Source organism: Fistularia commersonii, chromosome 11 (genome assembly GCF_037954325.1).
Source record: "Fistularia commersonii isolate RoL2024-O1a breed Wild chromosome 11, RoL_Fcom_v1.0, whole genome shotgun sequence".
NCBI lineage: Eukaryota > Metazoa > Chordata > Actinopteri > Syngnathiformes > Fistulariidae > Fistularia > Fistularia commersonii.
This window is the reverse complement of record NC_141294.1, coordinates 3,793,032-3,816,311: the sequence shown is the minus strand read 5'-3', so window position 1 is coordinate 3,816,311 and position 23,280 is coordinate 3,793,032. Positions and strand designations below refer to the sequence as shown.

The 23,280-nt window shown below is 42.2% G+C and overlaps 1 protein-coding gene across 8 annotated transcripts in view; it reads right to left on the bottom strand.

The window, feature by feature from the left end:
- Nucleotides 1-748: 748 nt before the first annotated feature.
- The window catches only part of trak1a (trafficking protein, kinesin binding 1a), a 39,693-nt gene continuing 17,161 nt past the window's right edge, over nt 749-23,280 (bottom strand). For 2 of the 8 annotated variants that reach the window (XM_086154541.1, XM_086154538.1), the window contains 14 exons: nt 15,474-15,550; nt 13,614-13,730; nt 12,784-12,884; nt 12,266-12,374; nt 12,112-12,190; nt 11,904-12,034; nt 11,722-11,796; nt 11,216-11,353; nt 11,057-11,133; nt 10,721-10,960; nt 9,926-10,254; nt 7,556-8,023; nt 6,324-6,426; nt 749-3,798 (listed from right to left, as the gene is read on the bottom strand). In XM_086154541.1, the coding sequence (XP_086010667.1) occupies nt 2,685-3,798; nt 6,324-6,426; nt 7,556-8,023; nt 9,926-10,254; nt 10,721-10,960; nt 11,057-11,133; nt 11,216-11,353; nt 11,722-11,796; nt 11,904-12,034; nt 12,112-12,190; nt 12,266-12,374; nt 12,784-12,884; nt 13,614-13,730; nt 15,474-15,524 (3,132 nt within the window). In that variant the 5' untranslated portion in view covers nt 15,525-15,550 and the 3' untranslated portion in view covers nt 749-2,684. Of the gene's footprint in view, nt 3,799-5,827; nt 5,931-6,323; nt 6,427-7,321; nt 7,405-7,555; nt 8,024-9,925; nt 10,255-10,720; nt 10,961-11,056; nt 11,134-11,215; nt 11,354-11,721; nt 11,797-11,903; nt 12,035-12,111; nt 12,191-12,265; nt 12,375-12,783; nt 12,885-12,988; nt 13,066-13,613; nt 13,731-15,473; nt 15,551-18,211; nt 18,887-21,495; nt 22,320-23,280 lie in introns of those variants that run through there. The other 6 variants (XM_086154540.1, XM_086154539.1, XM_086154545.1 and 3 more) reach the window with 6 other exon arrangements.

The window sequence follows — 23,280 nt, the reverse complement described above, 5'->3', positions numbered from 1 at the left end:
CTCTCTCACTACTCTATGCATCAGTCTCAGCACTTGGTTTTGTTTCTTGTATTATTTTCTCTCCAAAAGAACAAGAACCAGGAAGGCTAACCTGCACTAATACTAAGAATTGAAGGTGACTCAGAAACGCTAACCTAAGAAATAAAAAAAAAAAATGTAGTTACAAAATCAAAGTGCCCAAAACATTTCTAGTTCATCCTTCAATCATTTCAGATCAGTGCGAATAATCTATTCATTCATCAATTCATCAGTGTAATTTTTAGGTACTACATGAAAACAAAGATACAAGGACTGACGTTGCCCCTGTTGCAGTGAAATGGCTTCACCAGGCTTTCAGGTGTTCTTCTGTGGCCTGTGTCTATAGCAGGTTTTAGTTTTACGAAGAAACATACGGAAATGGCTCTGACAGCAACCCGACGTCAACATCGGGGAGGCGGGGGGGGGTCTCCAGCAACCTAATCCATACGGTGGTGTGGTCCTGATAGATGCTGCTGAGGATGTGTTTAATATGTTTATCAACAAATAAAGCATCAGCCTCAGCTTTTACTTTTTGTGTTTTATATGAGATTAAATAATAAAAATTCCACGCTGATAAAATATTTCCACACTGGTTATATATACATACATACACATATATATATGTATGTGTATATATATATATATACATATGCATGCACACACACACATATATATATCCATACATACATATATGTATGTATGGATATATATATATATATATACACACACACCAACATTGTATATATACATATATATACATACACACACGTATATATATATATATAAAATTATATATTATAAATACATATACACACACACACACACACCCCCAAGCTTGTTTAATTTGGTTGAAAAAAAAACCTCAGTCAGCTCAACATATATATATATATATATATATATAGATGTGTGTGTGTATGTGATATAAGTAGTATGGCAAAAAAGCAAATCACTCTTTTTTTTTGGGATGTTGCTTTGGCTTTGAGTGAAATTCCACAGTGTTGCTATTGGATTTTAAAGACAGGAATCTGGAAAACCATGTCTCTGTGTTCACACTTCCTCACCAGGAGTCTAGAGCAAACCTGCTCTGGATCTGCTTTACACTCAGTGCGTGGTGAAACGTATGAGAAGATGGGATGCTTTTACACAAATTGTATTTAAAAACACAGAGCCTGACAGAAAAGTCTATTTGGAGCGCCCTCAGCAGGCTGAAATGCAGATCAATTGCATACACGCCATAATTTCTTGTATTCCAACGCTTCAGCAAATCATCTACTTAGAATACTTATAAAAATATTAAATTATGTCAAAACAAATGCAAGTCCTTATGTTAATGGTACAGTATATTAGCCAATTTAGGCATATAAAGAACATTCAGTCATACAAAGCACACATTAAAGGCCCAATCTGATTTCTCTCTTTTTTTTTTGGTAAGTACAGATTAGAGATAGCGATGAAAAATATCCGGTGAAAAACGTATGCCACAAAATACTACATAAAGCCATGTGACTGCAGTACACTAATAAATGCTTAACAGCAGCGATAACAAAACAGGCAATATTGGATTCATTCATTGTATAATGGTTTGCTAAGGCCAATTTAAGTTATGATTGGGCGAGAGGCAAGCAGTAGCCTGGACCCGTGACCACCTGGATCACGCGTCCACTGCCCGCCACTCCTTGATTCTCGCTTGTGGGAGGAAACCAGACGGAACCGAGGGATCTGGAGAACGTGCAAACACCGTGCAAAACGGCCTCAGTTGGCCGTTGCATATTGAACCGGGAACCTCTCGTGCGACGTCGGCGCCCTCGCCACCGAACAACCAGAAAATATTTTCATTGCACAGAAATATATAAATGACACAATATGAGCGACATTCAAGAGGCACAATCAATCAATATGATTTTCCGAAACACAAAAATTCAAATGAAAACCCTTCTTTGTGAGCACAAACAATCTGAAAAAGACCTGACAGTTTCATTGTATTTGTAAAGATTTCTTTTACTATTTTGCCCGTGAATCAGGTTACATGTGACATGAAGAAAATATTGCGTATCTGCCTTAAAAGAACATTAATTAAATAAGCCATCAATATAGTTCCTTTTTATGACACATTTGTATTTTACTACATTAAAAGTAAAAAAAGGCCATTGGTCCGGGTAGCTTGGGACTAACATATTATCATTCTGCTTCTGTCCATGTGCTAGTTTGCAACATTAAGGTAACAAACAACCCACATTAAACCAAGAGTTACCACCAATGCTGTAAATACATATCACATATGCATATATTCCTTTTTCAGTAGTGCACTTTTTCAAGTTGAGAAGGAAATAATAGTTTCAATAAATAAGGGTTTCAAGCTGCAATGCTTTCATCAGATTGGGCCTTTAATACAATACTCTACTGTATAAGACATAGTACATTGGATACAGTGTACTCTGACAACGGTAACAGGGAAAGGCCACATAACCTCATCATTTTTCTGGCCTTACAGAATATAAGGATTACACAGTGTAACAGTGTAAGCTGCAACTGGTTAAATGACCACCGATCCATTCACTGTATGGTGAATGGTATGAGAAATGTGTAGTTGCTGATTCTGGAAGGCAGTCTAAAATGGACCTACGATAGTAATGGCAAGGTGTGTCGGTATGCATATTGTATATGTACTATATGATCTGAGATGGTTTGCTGTAATGGGACCTGCTCGGTCCAAATATTGTCTGATTATGTCCAATTTCAAGCTTCTTGTGTTGTTTGTTACTTGGGGAATGCTGCGGTCCATTGTTGGGTCTGGGCTGTCTCTCTTTTGGCGTCAGTGGGACAGTTGTCTGTTGTGAGCGTACAGTCTCTGTGACTGCGGTCTGATTTGTTGCCATGATTCCTTTTTCCTGTACGTGTACAGTTTGCTGTGTTTGTGAAGTTTGCTTCGTATGTGTTACGAGCATCTCCGTATTTGGCGGGACTCCCGGGTCTTTCATAGCCATACTGGCTCCTACCATGGCGGGGTAACTGCGATTCCTTCTAAGTCCCGCATTCAACCCGGGGAGACCCCCACCCAGCGCGCCGCTCCCTAGCCCCGCGGCGCCGAATGGGAGTAGAGTACTTCCGGCTGAGATTGAAGCAGTGTTAGGCGAAAGGGTGCGGAAACATTTAAGTTTGTCAACGAGCCTCAGGTTCAACATCTCGGTCTGACCGTCGTCATCCAGCTGACCGGCCCGCTCTCTCTCCGCTTCCCCGAGCACTTCCCTCAGGATGGTACGCGCCGGCTTGGAGGCGAGGAACGTGTCATGATACGGTGGGTCGTCACTGGAAGGGCTGAACTGAAACGCCGGGGTCGCCGTGGCGTAAGAGGCAGATTTGCAGCAGGATCGGGGGGAGTTGGGCGGAGTGTAAGGCTGGATGGGGAGGCTGTTCGGGCGTTTCTGCGGCCGTCGTTCTTCAGCCTCCGCCGGTCTTTCGCTGCATCTCTGTAAGTCGTCTCCCGTCGCGGGGCGTAAAGACCCACTGGCCGATGCTCGGTCCCAGCTGCGGGGATTGTACACCGATGCGGAGATCCCGTGCTCGAGAAGGAGGCGCACGAGGCCCAGAGAGGTACTGGTGGTCTTGGTAGAGTCCCTAAGATTGGTGGAGGACTCGGCCAAAGCAAGAGAAAGGGAGAGGCGGCGCGGGGTGCAGCTTGGGGTGTAAGAAGGCGTATGCGGTGCGGAGAATGGTACGGGAGAGGCAGCGGAGGCGGGAGTGCCGACGTAAGTGCTGCTCTGACAGGACGCCACACCTGAGCTGGAGATGCAGAAACGTGGAAAATGGTGAGAAGGCGGAAGCGGGAGGAGGAGCGGGTTCATTCATTCGTTCAATGGAAAAAGTTATCGGTGCGGGTGAGAAACAAACAGGTAAATTGGTGTCACTACGGCTTTTCTTTTTCTTGCAGGAAAAAAAAAAAAATCGAGTCATATTGAAATACTGTGGACAAACGGTTACAGAAAATATTGCGATGCGAGAAATACATGTGTATATTCTTCACACAGTTAGTCATTATGTGCTCGGATGCAGTGACTTTCGAGCTGCATTCCATGCATCAATTGTATTAAACTGGCTCAGATTTCAGGACACTCTTTCTGGCCCTTCAGAAAAAAAGAATGACACATTTCATTACTCTATTTCTGACTGCAGTAAAAATACGTGCTTCGCTTCAGGTAACTCAAGTTTAAAAGAGATGGGTTATTGATTTAGATTTCTAGTTCTTGTTGAAATCTTTTCGGCGGCAACTGGACGTTTCCCAGAGAGATTTCTTCAGAATATAACTGCAAGGGTTGGGGGCCGGTCTGAAATTCAGATTGTGTGAAACAAAGAGAGAAACCCGTCAGATCACTTGGACTGAAGTCACCGAGGCTGGTTGATCTTCCCGGGTAAATACTGGTACATTTCAAACACCGAAATACCCTCGGGCAAATACTGGTCGACTCTGAGGACAGAACACCCAGGCGTAAGATCGAGAATGTGGCGTACGCCGTCACCTGCAATGGGGATTGTGATGATTTCTACATTGGGGAGAAAACACAACCTGCTAAAGGGATGGCCCAACACAGGAGAGTCCTTTATTTGACACTATCTGAATATTGGGCCTCACATATTCAAATTTGAACTCAGCTAAATCCCCAGAAGTTGTACCTTTGTTTCCCTTTCTGACACAGAATAGAGGTTTGTATAGTTTGTCGAGGTATATAGTTGATATTTTATATTGCATGCCGAAACCCTTTGATCAAGAAAGTTTTTAGTTACCATATCTGTGCATATGTGAAAATGTATCTGTGTCTTGGGTCTGGTCTTGAAGAATAGTGAAGATAATCTTATAATGTTAAAATGTTAATATGACATGAGATGCGAAAAAAGGAGGGAATCAATCCATTGATTGATTCGCCTTTAAAATGGCGTCACAATAACATGTTTGTTAACACATATCTCTGTTAAGCAGAGGAATGAGATGAGAACAACTTTATTTATCCCGAAGGAAATTGTTGTGCCAGAGTTTCAAGCAAAAACATTACAATAACAGATAGTAGGAAGGAGGAAGAATAAGAAATACAATAAAATATAAATTGTCAAGGTTAAGGCTATCAAGTGTTTTAAGGTCTTAAGTACAAAGATTTGAAGAGGAGCCTTTGTTTGCTCAAAACGTCATGTGAGAATAAGTTTTTGTACTATGTGCAAAATAAATTATTTTTTATTTTGGGAGTGCAGATTTTTTTAAAACCTCCATTCAGTCGACTTTTTTGATCTAGCACCCATCCCTAACTGTGTGGCGGATGTACGTGTTTTTTCATTTTTCTATCCCTTTATGACACATCCATTTACTCAACAACCCCATTCAAGCCTAGTTTGCACAAAACAACTATCATCAACATTGCCATCGCAACTTAGACGAGCCCCCAATCCAGGCAGTCATATACAGGAACCTCCCTGCAGTGTATTTGAACTGAAGAAGCCCCTTGGATGAGAGGTGAAATGTTTTCAAGTGAACAAAATCAAGTCCAACTGCCATGAAAAAAAATCTGCAAGAATTAATCAAGACCTGGATAACTGTGAATCTCCATGGACCTACATTTCCAGTTATTTTATTTTTACCCTATTTTTATCAGCCAACATTGTCCATATTGGCCAAAAGCAGCTGCAAAAACACAAACACACACACACACGCACGCACACACACATCACAACCTTCTGACTTACAGAAATGTTAGAACAAAATCACTGGCAGGACACCAGTCGGAGCAAATCCAAGAGTTTTAATTTCAAGCCAGTTCATGCAACGCCTCACCCATGTGCAACCCAGTGGCTACACTCAATGGGTTTGCTCTACACCAGCCATGACAACCATGGGGTACAACTCCACTTCCTCTTCCTCGTCACATGACCTGCCGAGGCCAATCAGACGGGGTCAGAGTGCTCAAGAGAAATGATGTGGCGTTGAACCGTCTTTGCCCTTATGTCCAATAATTTTGAAAAAGAGACTTGATTCTTAAACATTCACACAAGAGAGGAAGTTGCGGCGAGTGGAAACAACGAGACTGTCGCCATCGGTTTTCGTAATTTAGCGTGTCAATTGAACAGGGGTTTAAATAGCAGAATTATCGCTTCACTGAAACATCTGGAAAATATATTATATATTCAGAATTCTACAAAAAGAAAATGACCTAGTTTAACTTTACATGTTTCAAATAGACAATCATGTATCTGATATCATGAACAAGCCATTTGGCTGCAAACAAAGTACAACTGTATCTCAAATAAGTGAGATTTAGTTTTACCTTGGAGACACCGATGTCAGCTGATCTGAGGGGTGCAGGATCCTGCAGGTGGTGAAGGTGTAGGTTGAGCTGGTGTGGGACAAACACTTCCCTGGAAAATTAACTGGGGGAGAGGAGAGATAAAAACGGGGGTAAAACAAAAGGGTGGATTTTTTTAGTATTGAATCAAAATATATTAAACAAAATTTTCACCAACATAATACACAAAGTGGGGGGAAAAAAAATGGCCCAGGATTGTAGAGAAAAGCACCTGCATGCAACTGCACCCCCGGGTTAGATTTCCTTCCTTATGTTTACAGATCAGGTCATTCTCAAATTGATGATTTGTAAAACTTCCCTCTCATTAGAATATTTGCGCTGCATTATTCTTATATTTATACACCTTCTTGTCTGCATTTAAATCATTTTATATATGTCAAAACTAACTAAACACTGCACTGACTTACATCCAATATTACTATCAATAATTGATATTAATCTCAAAAATGACAAAAGCCATGCAGGCAGAACGACACCACGCATCAGCACTACGCTGGTGTACTTTTTCAGTGTAGGATTTACAATTATTTTTTGCTTTTACAAAATGCCAAGACAGGCATCCATTTGAACAAGAACACAAGTATGAATGAAGTGAACTGGAGGTGACCCGTGTGCCAAAGCCACGAGGTCAATTCCAATATTAACCGGCCCTGGGTATCGCGTGCTCATGTGACTTGGACAGCTGCTAGAATAACACCAGATACACGTCTGCGTGCGAGGCCTTGGTCATGATATTCCTGTGGGAACGACTTGGTGGATTCTAGAGGGAATTTAGCTGCACACGGAGGCTCAGCAAGATTAAGAGGTCAGACGATGGAAAGATAGAGAAATAAATGTGATTGGTGGTGGTGGTGGTGGGGGGGAGCCAAGATTTGCAGGAAAAGTTAAGTATGAGGTGAGGAAAGCGATGATTAATGTTGAAATAAATCAAGTGCCCAAAATAAAACAAAAACAAGTACTCTGTTGTGACGGGCTGATCGGTGGCTGCGCGCACAGGGACTGCCGCCGGGACGGGTGGGTGTGCTGTTGTGTACACATGAGCCTGAATGTACAGGGAGGGATTTCAGAATCGGGTAATGAGATGTCCAATGAATGCCTTCCTCATCCTTTCACTCCCACCCCGACTTCACCCAACACTCATGTTTCGGGATGGAGGGACAGATGCTGTGACCGTTGCTAAGAGGCTCCCTCACCAGGCATGTGGTCCACTGCACTGGACTGCAAGGCCTGGAGCTCCTTGAGGTCCACGTGCCCGTTCATCTCTGAAGACGACTGGAGCAAAGAAGTGGGAGTCGGGCTCGAAGAGGCAAGGGGCGCGTCTGCGACATGTCCGTCTTTTCCTTGATTCGACTCCCTGGCTCTGCATATTTCCGCCTGCGATAATTCGGAGCGGCTTAAATCGTCAGCGTTGCCGTTTTTGTTACAGCAAGAAGAGGTAGAGCGTGACAGATCCAAGGTAGTGTAGCTCCCCATCGACAAGCCGGCGAATGAATCGCACGAGACGTCGTCCTCCTCCGGTTGGTCTAATTGCCAGCTGTCTTCCTGTTCTTGCTCGTGCGCTAAAGTGCGGAAGCCCTTGGTGACCACGCCGGGCCGGTGATCCAGCAGAGCACCCATGTGGGGTTGAGCCAGCTGCTGCCATGCGTGGAGTGTAGCAGAGCCTGGGGAACAAAATAAGGAAAAAGAAATCATGTCATCCTCTATTAAAAGATTATAAATCCGCGTGTAGAATTCTTTTAGGCGCTACATTCAAAAACATTTTTCTCACATAAAACTATAAAATAGAAAACTTTATCTAGAGGTGAAAAAAATATTATTGCAACTTTTACATGCATGTATGTAAATTATCTGAAAACCAAATGTTCTGTCCATGGGTTAATGTGTGTTTATTATTACAGTTCAGGTTTTTGCCCCCTCGCGCCATATCACACACACACACACACACACACACGCACGCACGCACGCGCGCACACACAAACTCACACACACACACAATAAACAAGCATCAACATCCTGTACTTGTTTCTGACATTTTTCTGTGCACTCAAACAGCAAAGGGAAGCAAGACGTTTTATAAACTCATCTCATTTTATGTCCGATTGGTGGTTACTTCCTAATATTTCGCACATGTTCACTCTCACAAATGACAAAATCATATCACAAAAAGAAAGAGAAAAAGGTAGGTCAGAGAGTAAGTTAGACTTTATTGAGGAAACTCATTCATCCTTGAAAGAAAGACAGCAGGCAAACATGACAGGGTGAAAGAGTATTACAAAATAAGGCACTAATCTAGCAAAATTAATCAAATCCGAACATGAGGATTTGCATCTGTGATTCCAGTCACGGATATTTATATGACTTTGTAATAAAAAGAACAAACACTATCATGAAAATGAACCTGAATTAAGTGAGAAATCAGGAGAGAAAAAAAAAAAATCAGTGGCTGCTTATAATTAAGCTTGAGGGTGAATTTCCTACATCTGTCACATTTAAGCTTGTTAAGTCCTATTGCAACTGGTGATATTCTGTCGGACAGTGTGCTTTAATTTTAAAGCATGGTGACAAAATAAAAAATTCAAGTTATGAAATAACTTATGATCACCACCAGATGGTGCTAGAAAACAGAAAACAACTCTGCTCCTTTCAAAAGTGTAAAGTCCTCCTTGGTTAGAGGCCACTAGGGACGTCAGTCGCTTTGCACTTAAGTAATATGTTACAAATGAAAGATAACCAAAATAAAAATATGATCGGGGGACTTTTAAGGTGATTACGTTTAGTCGTTCTTACAGATTTCATTCAGTCACATTTTACTTGCACCCAGAACACTTGCATGAAAATATAACATAGGTAGAATAAACCTTTGACTGCAAACTGTTTGTAAAATATGAATATTACTCGATTAAAAATGTCCTCCAATGAACAAAACCAGTCCTTTAACAAGAAAGATGGCTTTTAAGTAAAACATATTGACTTGCATTCACTGCAAATGTGACATAAAGTGCTCAGCTTTAGCGGCATTTTTATATGAACATTCAAAATATGAACTTGTACTCTATTGCATTTTCATACTTGTGGAATCTAAATAAGAAATACCGGTATACGCTTGCTGGTTTGGATAATCTTTTGACTATCAAACTATATTTTAAACCAGCAGCACGGCTGTGTGTGTCGGAAATAAAAGGAGTGCAGGAGATTCGAACTGCCCTCCTGCTGCTCCAACACCTCCAGCAGGCCGGCGACCAAAGAGGACGTGGCGGCGAGGTGACGCGGCGAGGTCGGCAGGCCGCTCGCTTCCGTCGGACTAAAGCTCCTTTGCAGAGCGTCGGGAATATGAGAGGCACTTAGAAACACCGACTTTGTCTGATTGCGGTCAAGAAAAACGAGCCGCTGAGACCGAACCGTTCGTCTTCGGTTCTGCGGCGGAGAACGGCAAATGTCACTGCGGTCAGGACTTAGCTTGGCGCGATACGGTTGGGGTTTTGAGTTATTACTATTTTCATTGCTTTTACTTTCCTCGTTATGCGGGCGATCGGAACGCTTGTGGCACCGAGAGGAATAATCACCTTCTAGCGGCTTTACAATCTGCAGCTTCTCCGGCAGGTAGGATCTTGCGGCGAGGGAATATCCTGACCAGACGCTGCCGAAGGAGGGATGCGAGCACAGCGACAAGAGGCTCTCTGTTGGCGTCCCCGGGCCACCGCTGCTTTCGCCGCCTCCTTTTTCCTCCTCCTTGGCCAGGTAAGCCAGCTTTCTCTCTCTTTCCTCTTCAAAGAAGCGTTTTTCCGAGAGGTAGTTGTCACGGCGGAGAGACAGGCGCCGGAGGGCCGCCTCCAGGTCCCGACTGCCTGGGGTCCCTGGGGTCCCTGGGGGTCGCTTGTTGGAGTCCTCTGACCTAAAGCGAGAGTTGACAAAGTTGGAATGCAAGATAAATTTTACTGATCTCCAGAGGGGAAATTCTTTTGTCATAACAGCGTAACAGTTGTAGTATCAATAAATATGAATATAAATAGACAATTAGAGGATAGTAAAAGACATCCACAAATAGACAGCAGCTAGAACAGCAATATCAAGGGTAAGAATGGGCAGCAGAATGGAAAACAAACAAACAAACAAAACAAACAGCAAGGGTGAAAAAAGACAACCGAAAAGACAACAACAAGGAACATAAATAGGGTGATAATTGCAGTGACAAAAGTAAACAAAAATAAGCAGGATGCAAATGGGCTGAGACCAGTAAGGATGAATAACGGGCGATGTGGTGAGATTGCGACGGTTCAGCTTAAGATTGTCTAGAACTGATCAACCGAACGACATTATCAATCGTTCGATATCGGTTGCGACGCCCAGACTGTTTGTACCCGTCATCTGGAGTCTCCAGGATGCAGCTCGTCCTGTTGTCCAGGATGATCCCACTTCCCGTCTCGCTGCCATAGATGGAGTTGGAGCGCGGCGTGCCGACCCTGCTGGAGCGCCCCGAGGTCAAGCAGGATGTCTGATTGGAGCCGGGGATGTTAAGTGGGGAGGGGGCCGGCGAGGAGCGCTGCTGACGCATCAGGTTTAGGTTTTTAACTGTCTGGAACACCCGCTTTGGGTGCAGCCTTGATGGAAAAATGAATCATTTAGATTTCCAACTTATACAACTTGGTTATAGTTGTAAATGAAATAACTTTCAAGGCTTTAACAAAATGGGTAACCTTTGCTCCTCTACATCTGGGTCGTCCATCTGAAGCTCCTTCCTCATGGTGCCTTCTATTTCTGCAGCCAGAGAATCCTGGAAAAGGACATTCGGGAACGGGTCACGTAAGACGTGTGGCGGGAGAACGTGCGCTTTTGCTTCCGCCTTCAATGCTCACCATTGGAAACAATCCTAGGGAATGGAAACGCCTCTGCGTGTTTAGTGGAAGAGTTTTATTTCTCAGATTCTTCAGTTCCTCCTGAGCCTCGTGGAGCATCTCCATACACTCAGCGTACTTATCTTGTAACTCCCGTAGCTGCCGGAGGGAGAAAAAGAGCAGAATACATTTAGAAAAAAAAAAAAAGATAAAAACATGCAATTCTAACGCAGAGGCATTTTTTTCCTTGTGTATGTGTCCATCAGCAGAAAATGACACAGTTTGCTCCATTTAATTTTTGGAAAAAAAACGTAAACGTGTGGTAGAATGTACCACCGTTAAACAGTCCGGAAAGTTGTTATACTATATTATAATAACTATAGTTATTTGACATCATATTTCTATGTATGTGGAAATTCAAGTCATCAAACTGAATTCAAGGTCTGTTGGAGCAATGTGTGCTGAACCATTCTGTTGTGGAAAACGCTCTGATGGCACCATGGTTAGCAGAACGCAGACTTTCTTACCTCAGCAGTTAGTTGCCGCTGGGCATCTTTAGCTGCTCCCAAGTGCTGAGTGAGCTCTTCATTTTCCACAGCGTACTGGGGGAAAAAAAAAAAAAAAAGGCATTAAAAAAAAAAAAAAAGAGACGTGTAACATCTTAAACGTCACATGAGAAAGCATTCACAGGAACATAGGGACCGCATACCAGCTTGGCTTTCTTTTGAAGATCCACTATCTGGGAAAGGAGATGCGTTATCTCCTCCTGCTGCCTGGAGGCGTCTTCAGACTTTCTGGCCAGTTCTTCGGCCAGAGAGGAGATCTGCACGTTAGCGTCACCTGAGAATGTAAACAGCGACAGTCAGGAGGACGCATCACATGATATCGCTTGGGGATCCTTTTCTGGTGACACTCACGGAGTTCTTTGACACAGTCGTTGACCAGCTGCTGCTCCTTCTCCTCATATGAGATGGTTTCTGTCTCCAAATGGCTGGCCTGGGGAGAAACAAATAATGATCAGTACTGCTTGACGGAGAGCGCCATTCCAAAAACTCGAAGATGCATGTGAACCTCAGAACGTAGAGATTTGTTTTCTTCCTCCAGGTCTTTGAGTTTCCTCTGCAAGGAGTCCAGGGGGAAAAAAGTCGGAGTGGATGCATTGTTTTCACTTGGACGCACACTGGAAACATGCACGTTTGCCCACACACACACCCACAGACACACACACACACACACACACACAGAAATCAGTCAATCATTTGCATTAAACAAATTATAGTGGCCTTTGTACTTTATAGTTCACTGGTATTAGCGTTAGCCTTGAGGCTTTATTCATCTAATCAAAGAATAATTCATTACACATCACCAAATATCTGTCTCAGTGACTTTTTTTCCAGGTGGAAAGAGTGACGAGCAGAATAATGTGGATACTTAATGTGATTGTCGCGTGTTTAAGATGTGAAAACGCCTGTTATTTTCTTGCCTTTTGTTAAGTCAGACAGTCTGTGGCGTAACGGCGCCGCAAAGTATTCGGTGGTGAGGAGGCGAAAGGCGAGGACGGACAGAAAGGATAATGACGGCGGACTCACGGGGTGGAGATGGTCGACTCCCCCTCGCTCTCCTCTGCAGCGTTGGTATAGAACTGTAATAGCTCGTCTTTCATCGACAGGTCGTGACGCAACTGAGACACCTAGAAGTGGTGATGTTGGAGAAGTGGGTGGCGTATGAATAAATATGAAAAAAAAAACTGTGATTTATTTTTCCATTCAAATTTGGTAAGAAAATAATACTTACTATGTAAAGATTACATCCTGACTTAAATCACTGTTTATTTCCTTTTGAATGTTTCCCCCTCATTTCACCAAATTTACCTGATTTAGTTGAGATAAATTGACAATAAGTCATCATAAAAACCATACTTCCTTTTAGAAAAGTCCATAATTTCAAACTCTTCAGATTGTCTGTAAATGTATTGTATCCTCTGGAAATGATTGATTATTCAATAATCAATTCATTAATGAATTTACCAATTAATTAGTAATTATTCAATAATTGAATAAAAATGACTGATTCAAATTATTGGGGGGTGGGGTTATTTAATCATTTAATGAAAAATTGGCAGAAAAGTTTCTAAAGTATAGCAATACATTATAAGTCATCGAACATGCCAAACCAGAAAAAAAAAGAAACAAAAAAAAATATATATATATATATATATAAAAACAAATAAAAATTATATATATATATGTGTGTGTGTGTGTGTTAAAAGGGATTAAAAAGGGGCTTCTCAAGGTCATATTCATTTGTTTTGACATTGCTCTGCTCTGAGAGAATCTAAGATGGTCTCACAATGCAGATATTATGGATGTACATATAAGCACATCAACTTTGGCTTAACACTTTTCTAGATTTCTCCCACCTCCTCCCGTATGTGCTCCACTTGCTCCTCCAGCAGCTCATTCCTCTCGGTAAGTGCTTTGTTTTTCTTCAGCAGGGACTGCCCGATGCGGGCCGCCAACTCCAGGTCGCGCTCCTTCTGCACCAAAACAAACAAATGGAACGACTATCAATTAAAATAAAATGAGAGCAGTGGTTGCAGGCGATCTATGAAAGATATATGGAAAGCACAAATCATTCGCCAAGGAAATGACCACAAGGTGACCAACACCTGAACCTTAAACCTACAATGAAAAGAACCGTAGGCACACAGGTCAGGAAGTTCAAAATGTGTTAAAACCTTTACAGAGGAATGATTAATAGGTCACCAAAGGAAAGGTGGTAACCCTTATGGAAATCCAAATACCATATTTTCCGCACTAAAAGTCTCACCTAAAAGCTTTTAATTTTCTCAAAAACCGACAGTGCGCCTTATAATCCGATGCGCCTTATATATGGATCAATATTGGTTAATTATGGCTACCGTAGCAGCGTCAAAAACGGTAAAGGTGAATTCCAGTCCCACAATGGCACCTTTCAAGAGACGCGCTTACGGCAGAGAGTTCAAACTCAAGGTGATCAGTCAACATTAATGAATCAATGGTACGGAAGTGGAGGACGCAACAAGATGACCTGCGCCAAGTAAAGAGGACTAAATAGAGTTTCCAAGGAAACAAAGCAAGATGGCCACAGTTGGAGGAAAAACTCGGACAGTCTCTGTTGAACAGAGATCAGCAAGTGAAAGTGTCTCTACAGTCACTATTGGAATGAGGGCAACAACGCAAGCTAGCGACATGAACATCAATGTACTTAGAGGCCGTCCTTCTTGGTGCTTTTGTTTCATGAAAAGCTATGAACTGTGACAAATGGAGTTGGAACTGTGACGAAACATTGTTTTCAACAAAGGCGGCGTAAATACCGGTAAGAGCTACCAGTACGTACGGTATCTTATTGTGAATGCACTGACTTGTTTTTGGAGTTCACAGGGTTGTAGGAACGTTGGTTTGTATTCTATTGATGAAGTTTGACTGACTGTTTTGTTTACATTCCCTTTTGCGCAGCTTCATCTAGCGGGTGCATCACGCAACCCCAGCCACTACAGTAGTTTCTGTTCTATGCGCCTTATAGTGCGGTGCGCCCTATATATGAGAACAGTTTTAAAACAGGTCATTCACTAAAGGTGCGCCTTATAATCCAATGCGCCTTATAGTGCGGAAAATATGGTAATTTATCTACGATCTAGGCTACCTGCTAATTGTGTGAAGTCACTGGTTGTTAAGCAACATGGCTGCGATTAACACCAAATGTGAAGCACAGACGAGCCCCTTTCTTCCCTCTTTCCTGGACTCACTGCTGATCTTTGAGGATCAGTATGATCTGAATATCAAATTCATGTTGTATTATTCTGCAGTGGTTAGCACTTTGGCCTCACAGCAGGAAGGACCCTCATTCGATTCCGACAGGGGACCTTTCCGTGTGGGGTTTGCATGTTCCCCTCGTGTCTGTGAGTTTGCCCAAAAATGTGCAGCGCGTGAATTGGAGAAAAAATTGCCCAGATGTGCGAATGAGAGTGAATAGTTGACTGTCTGTTTATATGTCCACGCGTTGGGTGGACCCCGCCTCTCGCCCGATGGCAGCTGGAAAAGGCTCCGGCATCGCCTGTGACGCTGAGTTTAGGATAAGCGGTAGAAAATGGATGGATGTTCTACAATTCAACTAAATCAAATCTCCTTCCTTGTGAGGAAAGCTGCTTTTAATCACACCAAGCAGTCCCATTTGACCTAAGTCCCTTGCGGCCCGAACTATTTAGAACCAGAACCGATGTCAAACTTCGTGCTCTCACCTCTTCCAGCAGTCGAGTGACGGCGTCAATGTCGCTGTAGGTCTTCGTCATCTGGCCCACCCTGTCTGCACACAGCACTGCGCAGCAAAAAACAAGGGAAAAAAATGTCTTAAGCTTCAAAACTAAGACAACGACATCACTGTCGGTGTTCTGGATTATAAATCACAAGAAAATATTTGGTAAATCAGTGATCGCACAACCGTCTGAGTTGCAACTTTGTCTGTTTGTCACACAAAGTAAATCGACATCCTTCCAAGAGAGTTTTGTTTGAAACATTTTATTTTTGTCTCCCTTGAGAAAATGTTGTTACAGATGTAAATTTGTACAAATGAAGCGGGAAATCTGTGGGCTGCGGATAGCGAACAATATCATTGGTTTGTTTGGATCACAGGTTCACAAATGACATTAAAACCTCTGTCAAATTCATCATTTGAAAATATTCTATCAATGTATTTGAAAGCTGCGCACTGTAGTCAGTATTGCTGGTGCACATTTTTTTAAAATGAGAGATTTCTGCAGCATTACTTAAATATACGTCATTTTTATTGCATGCTACATTCTAGATGACCATGGCACAACATGAAATTCCAAAGAAACACACACCCAATGGAACACATAGTCAAAAAAAACAAAATAAAAGATAAGTTATCAAAAACACTCAGTAGCTGATATGAAGAGACACACCCACTACGTGACTTTCCAACTGTAATCGCCCGAGTACTTTATCAGCTTCCTACTGACAAAGTTCTCAATCTTCTATCAGGTGCTTGCCCTGATTATCAAGGCAGGTTTTAAAACATATTTTTCCAGTGGCAAGTTAAATCTGAGTATGGATTTCGTGACACGATCGAAATGCAAGACGATATGACATTTAGAGCGGTCTGGTGAGCCACCGTGACATCGTCACCTTTGAGGGGAGGTGTGTGTGTGTGTGTGTGTGTGTGTGTGTGTGTGTGACATCCTGCTACCTGGAGGTGTAATCCAGAACTGACATGTTCTTTCTAGCAGCAGGGTGGCTTACGGGGTGTCACAGACATATTATGATCTACCTCCTGCAAAAAAAGCTGGTTTTACACATATAACTTTATGATGATATATTATTATTTAAAAGACATGTAAAATATGTTATAAGGATGGCGGCACAACAATGGAAACCTTGAGGCCTCCCAGGATGCAAATGGGAACTGGCCAGGTCTGCTTTGAACACGGCCGGATCATTTGCCTAGAACATGTCTTGCTACTAATTTAACAAACAAAACAAGGATTAAATGCCCAAGCAAGGTCGAATGACCCTCTGTGACTTTTAGCACTTTCACCGGGACATCTACTGAATAAATGAGCCAATGATTAAAGATAGAAAAATCCTCTATTTTCTGCTGAAGTTGCAATATTCTTTACACTCGTACGGCAGTGTTGTTGTTATCTTATTTGAGTTGTTTAACCAGTGTCCCCTTGGAAATGGTCAGCACACTAATGACTGTTATGCACACAAAATGAATTAGTACCAGTCTGTAAAACGATCCTATGATAAAATTGCAAACTTGATAAAGCAAGGAGGAGCCCGTCTACCTGTGTGTACGTGCTCTGTCTGTTGGAAAAACCTGTTTTATTTCAATGCATATGCTCTTTCTGAATGAAACGCTCGAGTCCGACTCGGTGAAAAAGACTTAAAAAGTACATGTAGTTTTACAAATGGTAAAAGGTGACCGAAATAGGATTTACTTTGTTTGATGACTACATTTCAGTCCCAAACAGAACATGCAGCAACCACAAAGGTCAAAAATAACACAGTTGGACTGAGAGATGTCATTTAATAATGGAAGGTGATCGGGATGTTTTCTTGGACTCTAACACAATGAGAAGGTAACCAAAGTCGCGGACACGCACACACACTTACACACAGACTTACACACAGACTTACACACACACGGCTCTCATCTCTCCTCAGTCAGACTAAGAGTAGACTAAGACTAAGAGGAAGTGAGTTTTAGTAGGATTACTAACTTGGAATCTTGAGCTTTAGGAATAATTAAAGTTTATAAGAACCCACTGCTGAGCTCTACCTGTTGTGTCGGTCAACCGCGCAGGAGGCGCGAGCAACGCGCGTCTGGCTTTACGGACAACACAATAATCCTGTTACGAAGTGACAGTCAACAGACAGGCAGGTTCAAGGACAACAAACCCCAACACAATAGACACAAAGCAGCCCATGTCTGGCTAGTTGATGGACTAAACACAGCTTGAATGCAGATCGATTACAAATGTTTAATGTTGACACAGAATGATATTGATCTATTTTTTTTCGAGAAAAAAAAAAAATTATTCTATGAGGAGTTCATGAATCTTCATTCATCTGAATCAACTGTTTTTTTAAACATGTAAATACAAAATATGATATACTCTATGAAAATATGATATTCTAACAGACTTATTAAGGGAGCTATTTGATAGTTTTTACTGACCTCAAAGCTTGCCTTAATAGCCAAGCCCATATTTGAACATGTTTCAATGCTGAGATTAAACCCAACGCTAATATCAGGCACGCCACTTCAAGAAAGGAGCAGCTGAAGACTTGACAGCATAGAATTCCTGTTTAATAAAACATACCGGCATTCCTGAGTCGAAAAGATTATTTCAGAATCAATCATTAAACGTTTAGATACACTAATTAAGTAAATGCACAATGCAGTAAGAAGCAGGAAGAAGAACCTGAGAGGGATAGATGACCACAAGACTACCTTCACAAAGGAATTGATGCTCTTCATCCAATTCGTCTTTGTTAACTCCTCTCTCCTGTTCTTCGCTTTCTTGTGTCGGCAGACAAATATATTCCTCATCTTGCTCGAGCTGGCTTGAATTATCCAACACATCCTCAGAAGCGCGTAAGACCAGTGCCATCCTCCGATAAACAGGCAAGTCACTAAGACTGGTGATGGAATGACATAACTACCACGTGGGTAAATTTGCCAGATGAACTAATAACATGTCTGATTTTGCCTTGAAAAAGTTTGCAAAAAAGAGTTTTCCAAAAAGAAGAATGAGTCTTTCCGTACAAAACATGCCTCTCTAAACACTGCATGGTTAGTGTATAGGTAAGTGTGTGTGATATTTCCTGTATGAATTTCCAAGCATATGTGTCACTCATACCGCCTTCTGTGGTAAATAGGAGACGACTAGAGAACTTGACTCCACCCCTCTTTCCATGTTATTGGTTGGTTAATGGCCTCTACCACATTGCTTAACTGATGGGAGCTTAGAGGTTATGGATAAAACATAACAGAAACTAAACTCATGTAAGCCATGTGTCACATATGTCAAGGCTGTTTCACAAGTTCAAATTCAAATGATTCGAGCTCGCGGCACGACTAGCAAATACAGTGCACAGCACGAGATCTTCTTTCAGCTATTGTCAGCCCTTGACTGGCCACCCCTTCGGTAACCAGTAACTTGGTGCGTTCCTGCTCAACCACTATGATGCCAATAATGCAGAGCAAACAATAACAGACATGCACCTGATTCCAGGGTGGGGCCTTACATAGAAACCATCGCAGGTGTTCTCCCTTTTGCCGATTAGCATTTTAACAATTGACCATTTTGAGAAATTCAGTGAGGAAGATCTTGTGGAATCAACAAGTTCCACTGGTATTGCATTTGTAACACATGATGCAAACCAGCTTGTATACTGAAATAGCATTAAACCATTGGTTTAATGGTAGAAGAATGCTACAACTTTAAGTAGGAATGGTATTATGGTGAAATTTACAAAATCAATACTTTAAACATACGGTGAGTCACACTCTGTTTCTTCCCTGTTATCTGAAAAATAAGCAAACAAGGACCATCCGTTATGTGAACTTGATTTGAACTCGTGCGGTCACATACTTCATAAATTAAAATGTGGCCGATAACAAAACGGCCCAATTTTCTACTTGTTTGCCATTGCTTAACTGTTAATTACCGAAGCTGCTTTAGAACCCAATGCCAGCTCAGGATTCGCCTGCACACTTGAGTAACCCTATTCATTGGCCCCATGAATGCAACGCAACAATGAAGTCCTGGATGAACAGCACTCCGTGTCTCTGGCCCCCTTCTCGCCTTTCAGGTCACATTCACTATTTCTACCTCGCACCCTTTCACTGTCTTTCACCTCATTGGTCATTTTCAATAATCTCTCACACATTCTCACATACATTATTTCTGATAAACAGGATGAATTTGGACGTTTTCTTTGAACGTATTCAGAAATAAAGAAAAAGATGCCCATGCTGATCTGTGTGCCTTTTCTATCACTGATTTTCCAGTGGTTGAAATGTAATATTATTCTATTTTTACCGGTTTGAGCATGACTTGTGTCTCCTGTGTTTCCTTTTTAACTTCAGGGCAGTCTTCATACCTGGTTGCCCGGTGTGTTTGATCACTGGTAGGCTTCTAGCAGCACTGAAGGAAAGTTGGCAGACTGCTATTGAAAAGAGTGGCTTTGCACGACTATGGAAATCATCAGGCTAAATATAAGCCAACCTACTTCCACTTGTGCATCTCGGAATAACTTGAAACCAGCTGCTGTCTATTCCTGCCTCCACACTCCTCTTTACTACACTACAGGATACGTTAAACTGCATGACAGTATACACATTTCATTGTTTTGGTGTTATTGTTCCAAAACTTGAAACTGTTTGGTTCCAAATAGGTAAAAAAAAAACAGATTTTACATCAGCCCTGGAGTCTCTGGCCACAGCTGTCTACAAATGCAAGCAATAAAGCTGCACAGCTCCCATTAAGGAGGTGCTGAGCTGCTTCACACGGTTATGTAACCATTTCTTCAGAGCATCCCCAACACATATGCCTACTAGTCAGTCTGAAAATGGATCACCCGCTTTTGGTGCTCTCAGCTTACATAACTCATTTGTCTGCCAATATTTTTGTCGAAGTACACTCTGCTTGTCATCAAAATCATAAAAGATGCTTTTCGACCAAATTCAATCACAGCACCCTTTCCAGATCAACTGACTGGAGAAGAGGAACTGCTGTTAAACTAACCAGGCGCAACATCAGCAGGTATCATGCCAGCTGTGTGTGTGTGTGTGTGTGTGTGTGTGTGTGTGTGTTTCAAGAGTGATGACAACCCAATTGTTATATACAACGGCACTTGTAACAAAGACAAAGTTAATGGAAACATTACTGACTGTTATCTAAGTGTTGAATAAAACAGAATCATTAAAAATGTATTTACCTGTTTCCGCAAACTATGGACAAAAGGACTATATGTCTCCAGCTTACATTAGCTTGCAGGGACTTTTTCTACCAGCTATAATATCATTTCTTCTTAGCACTTTCACTACGTCCCCCACATCCAGTCATATTGGACCAATTATAGACGCTTCCTCTGACTCACCTGCCGCTATCACAGGGCCGAATGTCTGCAGCTTAACACTGTTGGTCAATTTGTCCGTCACACGAGCCTCAACGCTTTATTAATCGTGGAATGGTCATAGCTTATAGGACATTATAAAGAACATATTCACTTTGTAGGCCTACTTAAAGTACGTAAATACAATCTTAAATACCCAAGTGTGAAATGCTGAAATCATGTAGGTTTAATAATGATCAATGTAATCTATTCATCACTTTGCCCTCTATCTGTCACCTCGGGCTTTTAAAAGTCCACGCAGCCAAAGCACCGATGACCCGTCTTCGTTTTTGTGATCTTTAATTCATTAAATTTCCAACTCGGTCATTATTTGCCAAGGAGACATTACCGTACACTGAGATCTGACAATCGCATCACACATTTTACTTCTGTGACATCAGCGCATTTTTTTTTTCCCATATTACAATCCCCTGCCTGCGACATATAACGCATCTACATCCAAATTCAAATAAGAAGAGCTGTCAAGCATTACGTCTTAACAACTAGTCGACAAAAAAAAAGGACATCCTTCCTGCAAGGTCTTGTACAGCTACACCTGTAGCTGGTTGAGTGGACGTTTACACAACTTGATAAAACAGTTGCATGTTGCCTTACCATCAGTGCACTCTTCGTAGCACCAGTCCAGTTCATAGTAGTCTGCCTTGACAAACCTGTGGCCTCTGGTCTGGCCTCGCCTCTTCATCGTCACCGCACTTACAGTCCGCTATATTGTTCCCAAAATCCCACCATTCTCGGTTGGAACAACCCCTCGCGAAGCTAAAATCCCAGCATGCTGAGGGACGACCAGCTGTCACATGGGAGTCACAGCAACTGATGATGGGGTCAGTTGTTCGGCCGACATCCCGTTCTACGATCCCAGCGTGCTTAGCAGTTGCCAGCTGGCGCACGTTTTTGTTTCACAATCAACGGTGGTGAGTCAGTCAAGTTTCATCGCTTGTCCTTTTTGTCCCACAATCGGTGGCAAAATGTCAGGGTATTTCACTCCATGTGCACTGTGGGGCCATTCCTGCTCATTCTTCCCCTGCTGTACTACTTATGTCATCAGTTCTCAGCAGAAAGGATACGCAGACATTGTCTCATTCTCCTTTTGTCTGGAACTGAGTTTGTCATTTTCTCAACAATACGACAGCTGGGACTCACAGTCTTTCTTCAACCTGCGTTATGTCGCTCTGTCCGTCCTCTTCTCCAGTTTTCCTTCAGTTTTCTTCAGGTAGACGTGTCATCTTTTACCTCCTCGTGTCCTTATGTCCATGACTAGCTTCCCATAAATTTTGTCATCATGCCGGGTTGTCCTCCGGAAAACATCCTGTTTTACCAAGCTGACATCCCATCCACTTTTGTAACATTCTCTTCTCAATGACAACTCCGCGCTCAAACCCCTACATCCTTCGCAATGACTCAATGAATACAGAGCCACAGCGCAAAGAGCAGCAGTCACGGGTTTTGCAGCAGAAATGATGATGATAATCATGACACAGTGAGGTGGGCGGACTTAGAGGATGCTCAAAGCCAATCAGGAGATGAAGTGTCACCCATTTCTTCCCGCCTTCCTTTCTTACGTCAGCCTTTCCCCCCTCCTCTCCCCTTGATGTGTCTCTCTGTGTGGTTGCTATGGCAGCAGATTTAGACTCCAAGGCCTGAGGCTGTGCAGCATGTAAAATCAGTTAGCAAACTGTGATGCTGGCTGAGGTGACGTGGTCAACCCACACCTGTATTATTGGGCAGAGGTTATCACTGAGAAGTGGTAGAAGAAGCACAAACACACACACACATACATACACACCCAGACACGCACGCACACGCACACGCACGGAAAAGCTGCTTAACATAACCCCTCGCGGATGTCAAAAAAGGTCATCACAATGACAGAAAATTCTGAAGTTAGTTTTACAAAATTAATCTCCTTCAATCTATATTTATGATCCTTGGTGAATACAATGTTTATATAGATCAGTGTTCACACAAGGGCAAAAAGAATCGGGGGGATTATGTAACCGTAACCGAAATCTATGTGTAATGCAGTGAAATCTCATCAACGACTGGCTAAAGATTTGGCACCAGTTTAACTTGCATTTTTTGCAAGATTGTGAATATATCGACAACAACGATTAAACAACAATATATTTAAAAACATGAATAAATCAATAACCCTCCCGATGATAACATATCCTCAGTTCATTTCAGGCAAATAACAGGCAGGCGTGATGTCACTGCAACCAGAATCCAGCCCATCGGTCTGTCGAAATCATGTCATTTTCACACCGTGTTTCTGCAGTAGATTAAACACCTCGGTCAAATGAGAACATTCAAACAGCGTAGCACTGTTACTTGGACAAAATTGCAAAATGTCAATCTTTCAAACATAACAAATGTTCTCAT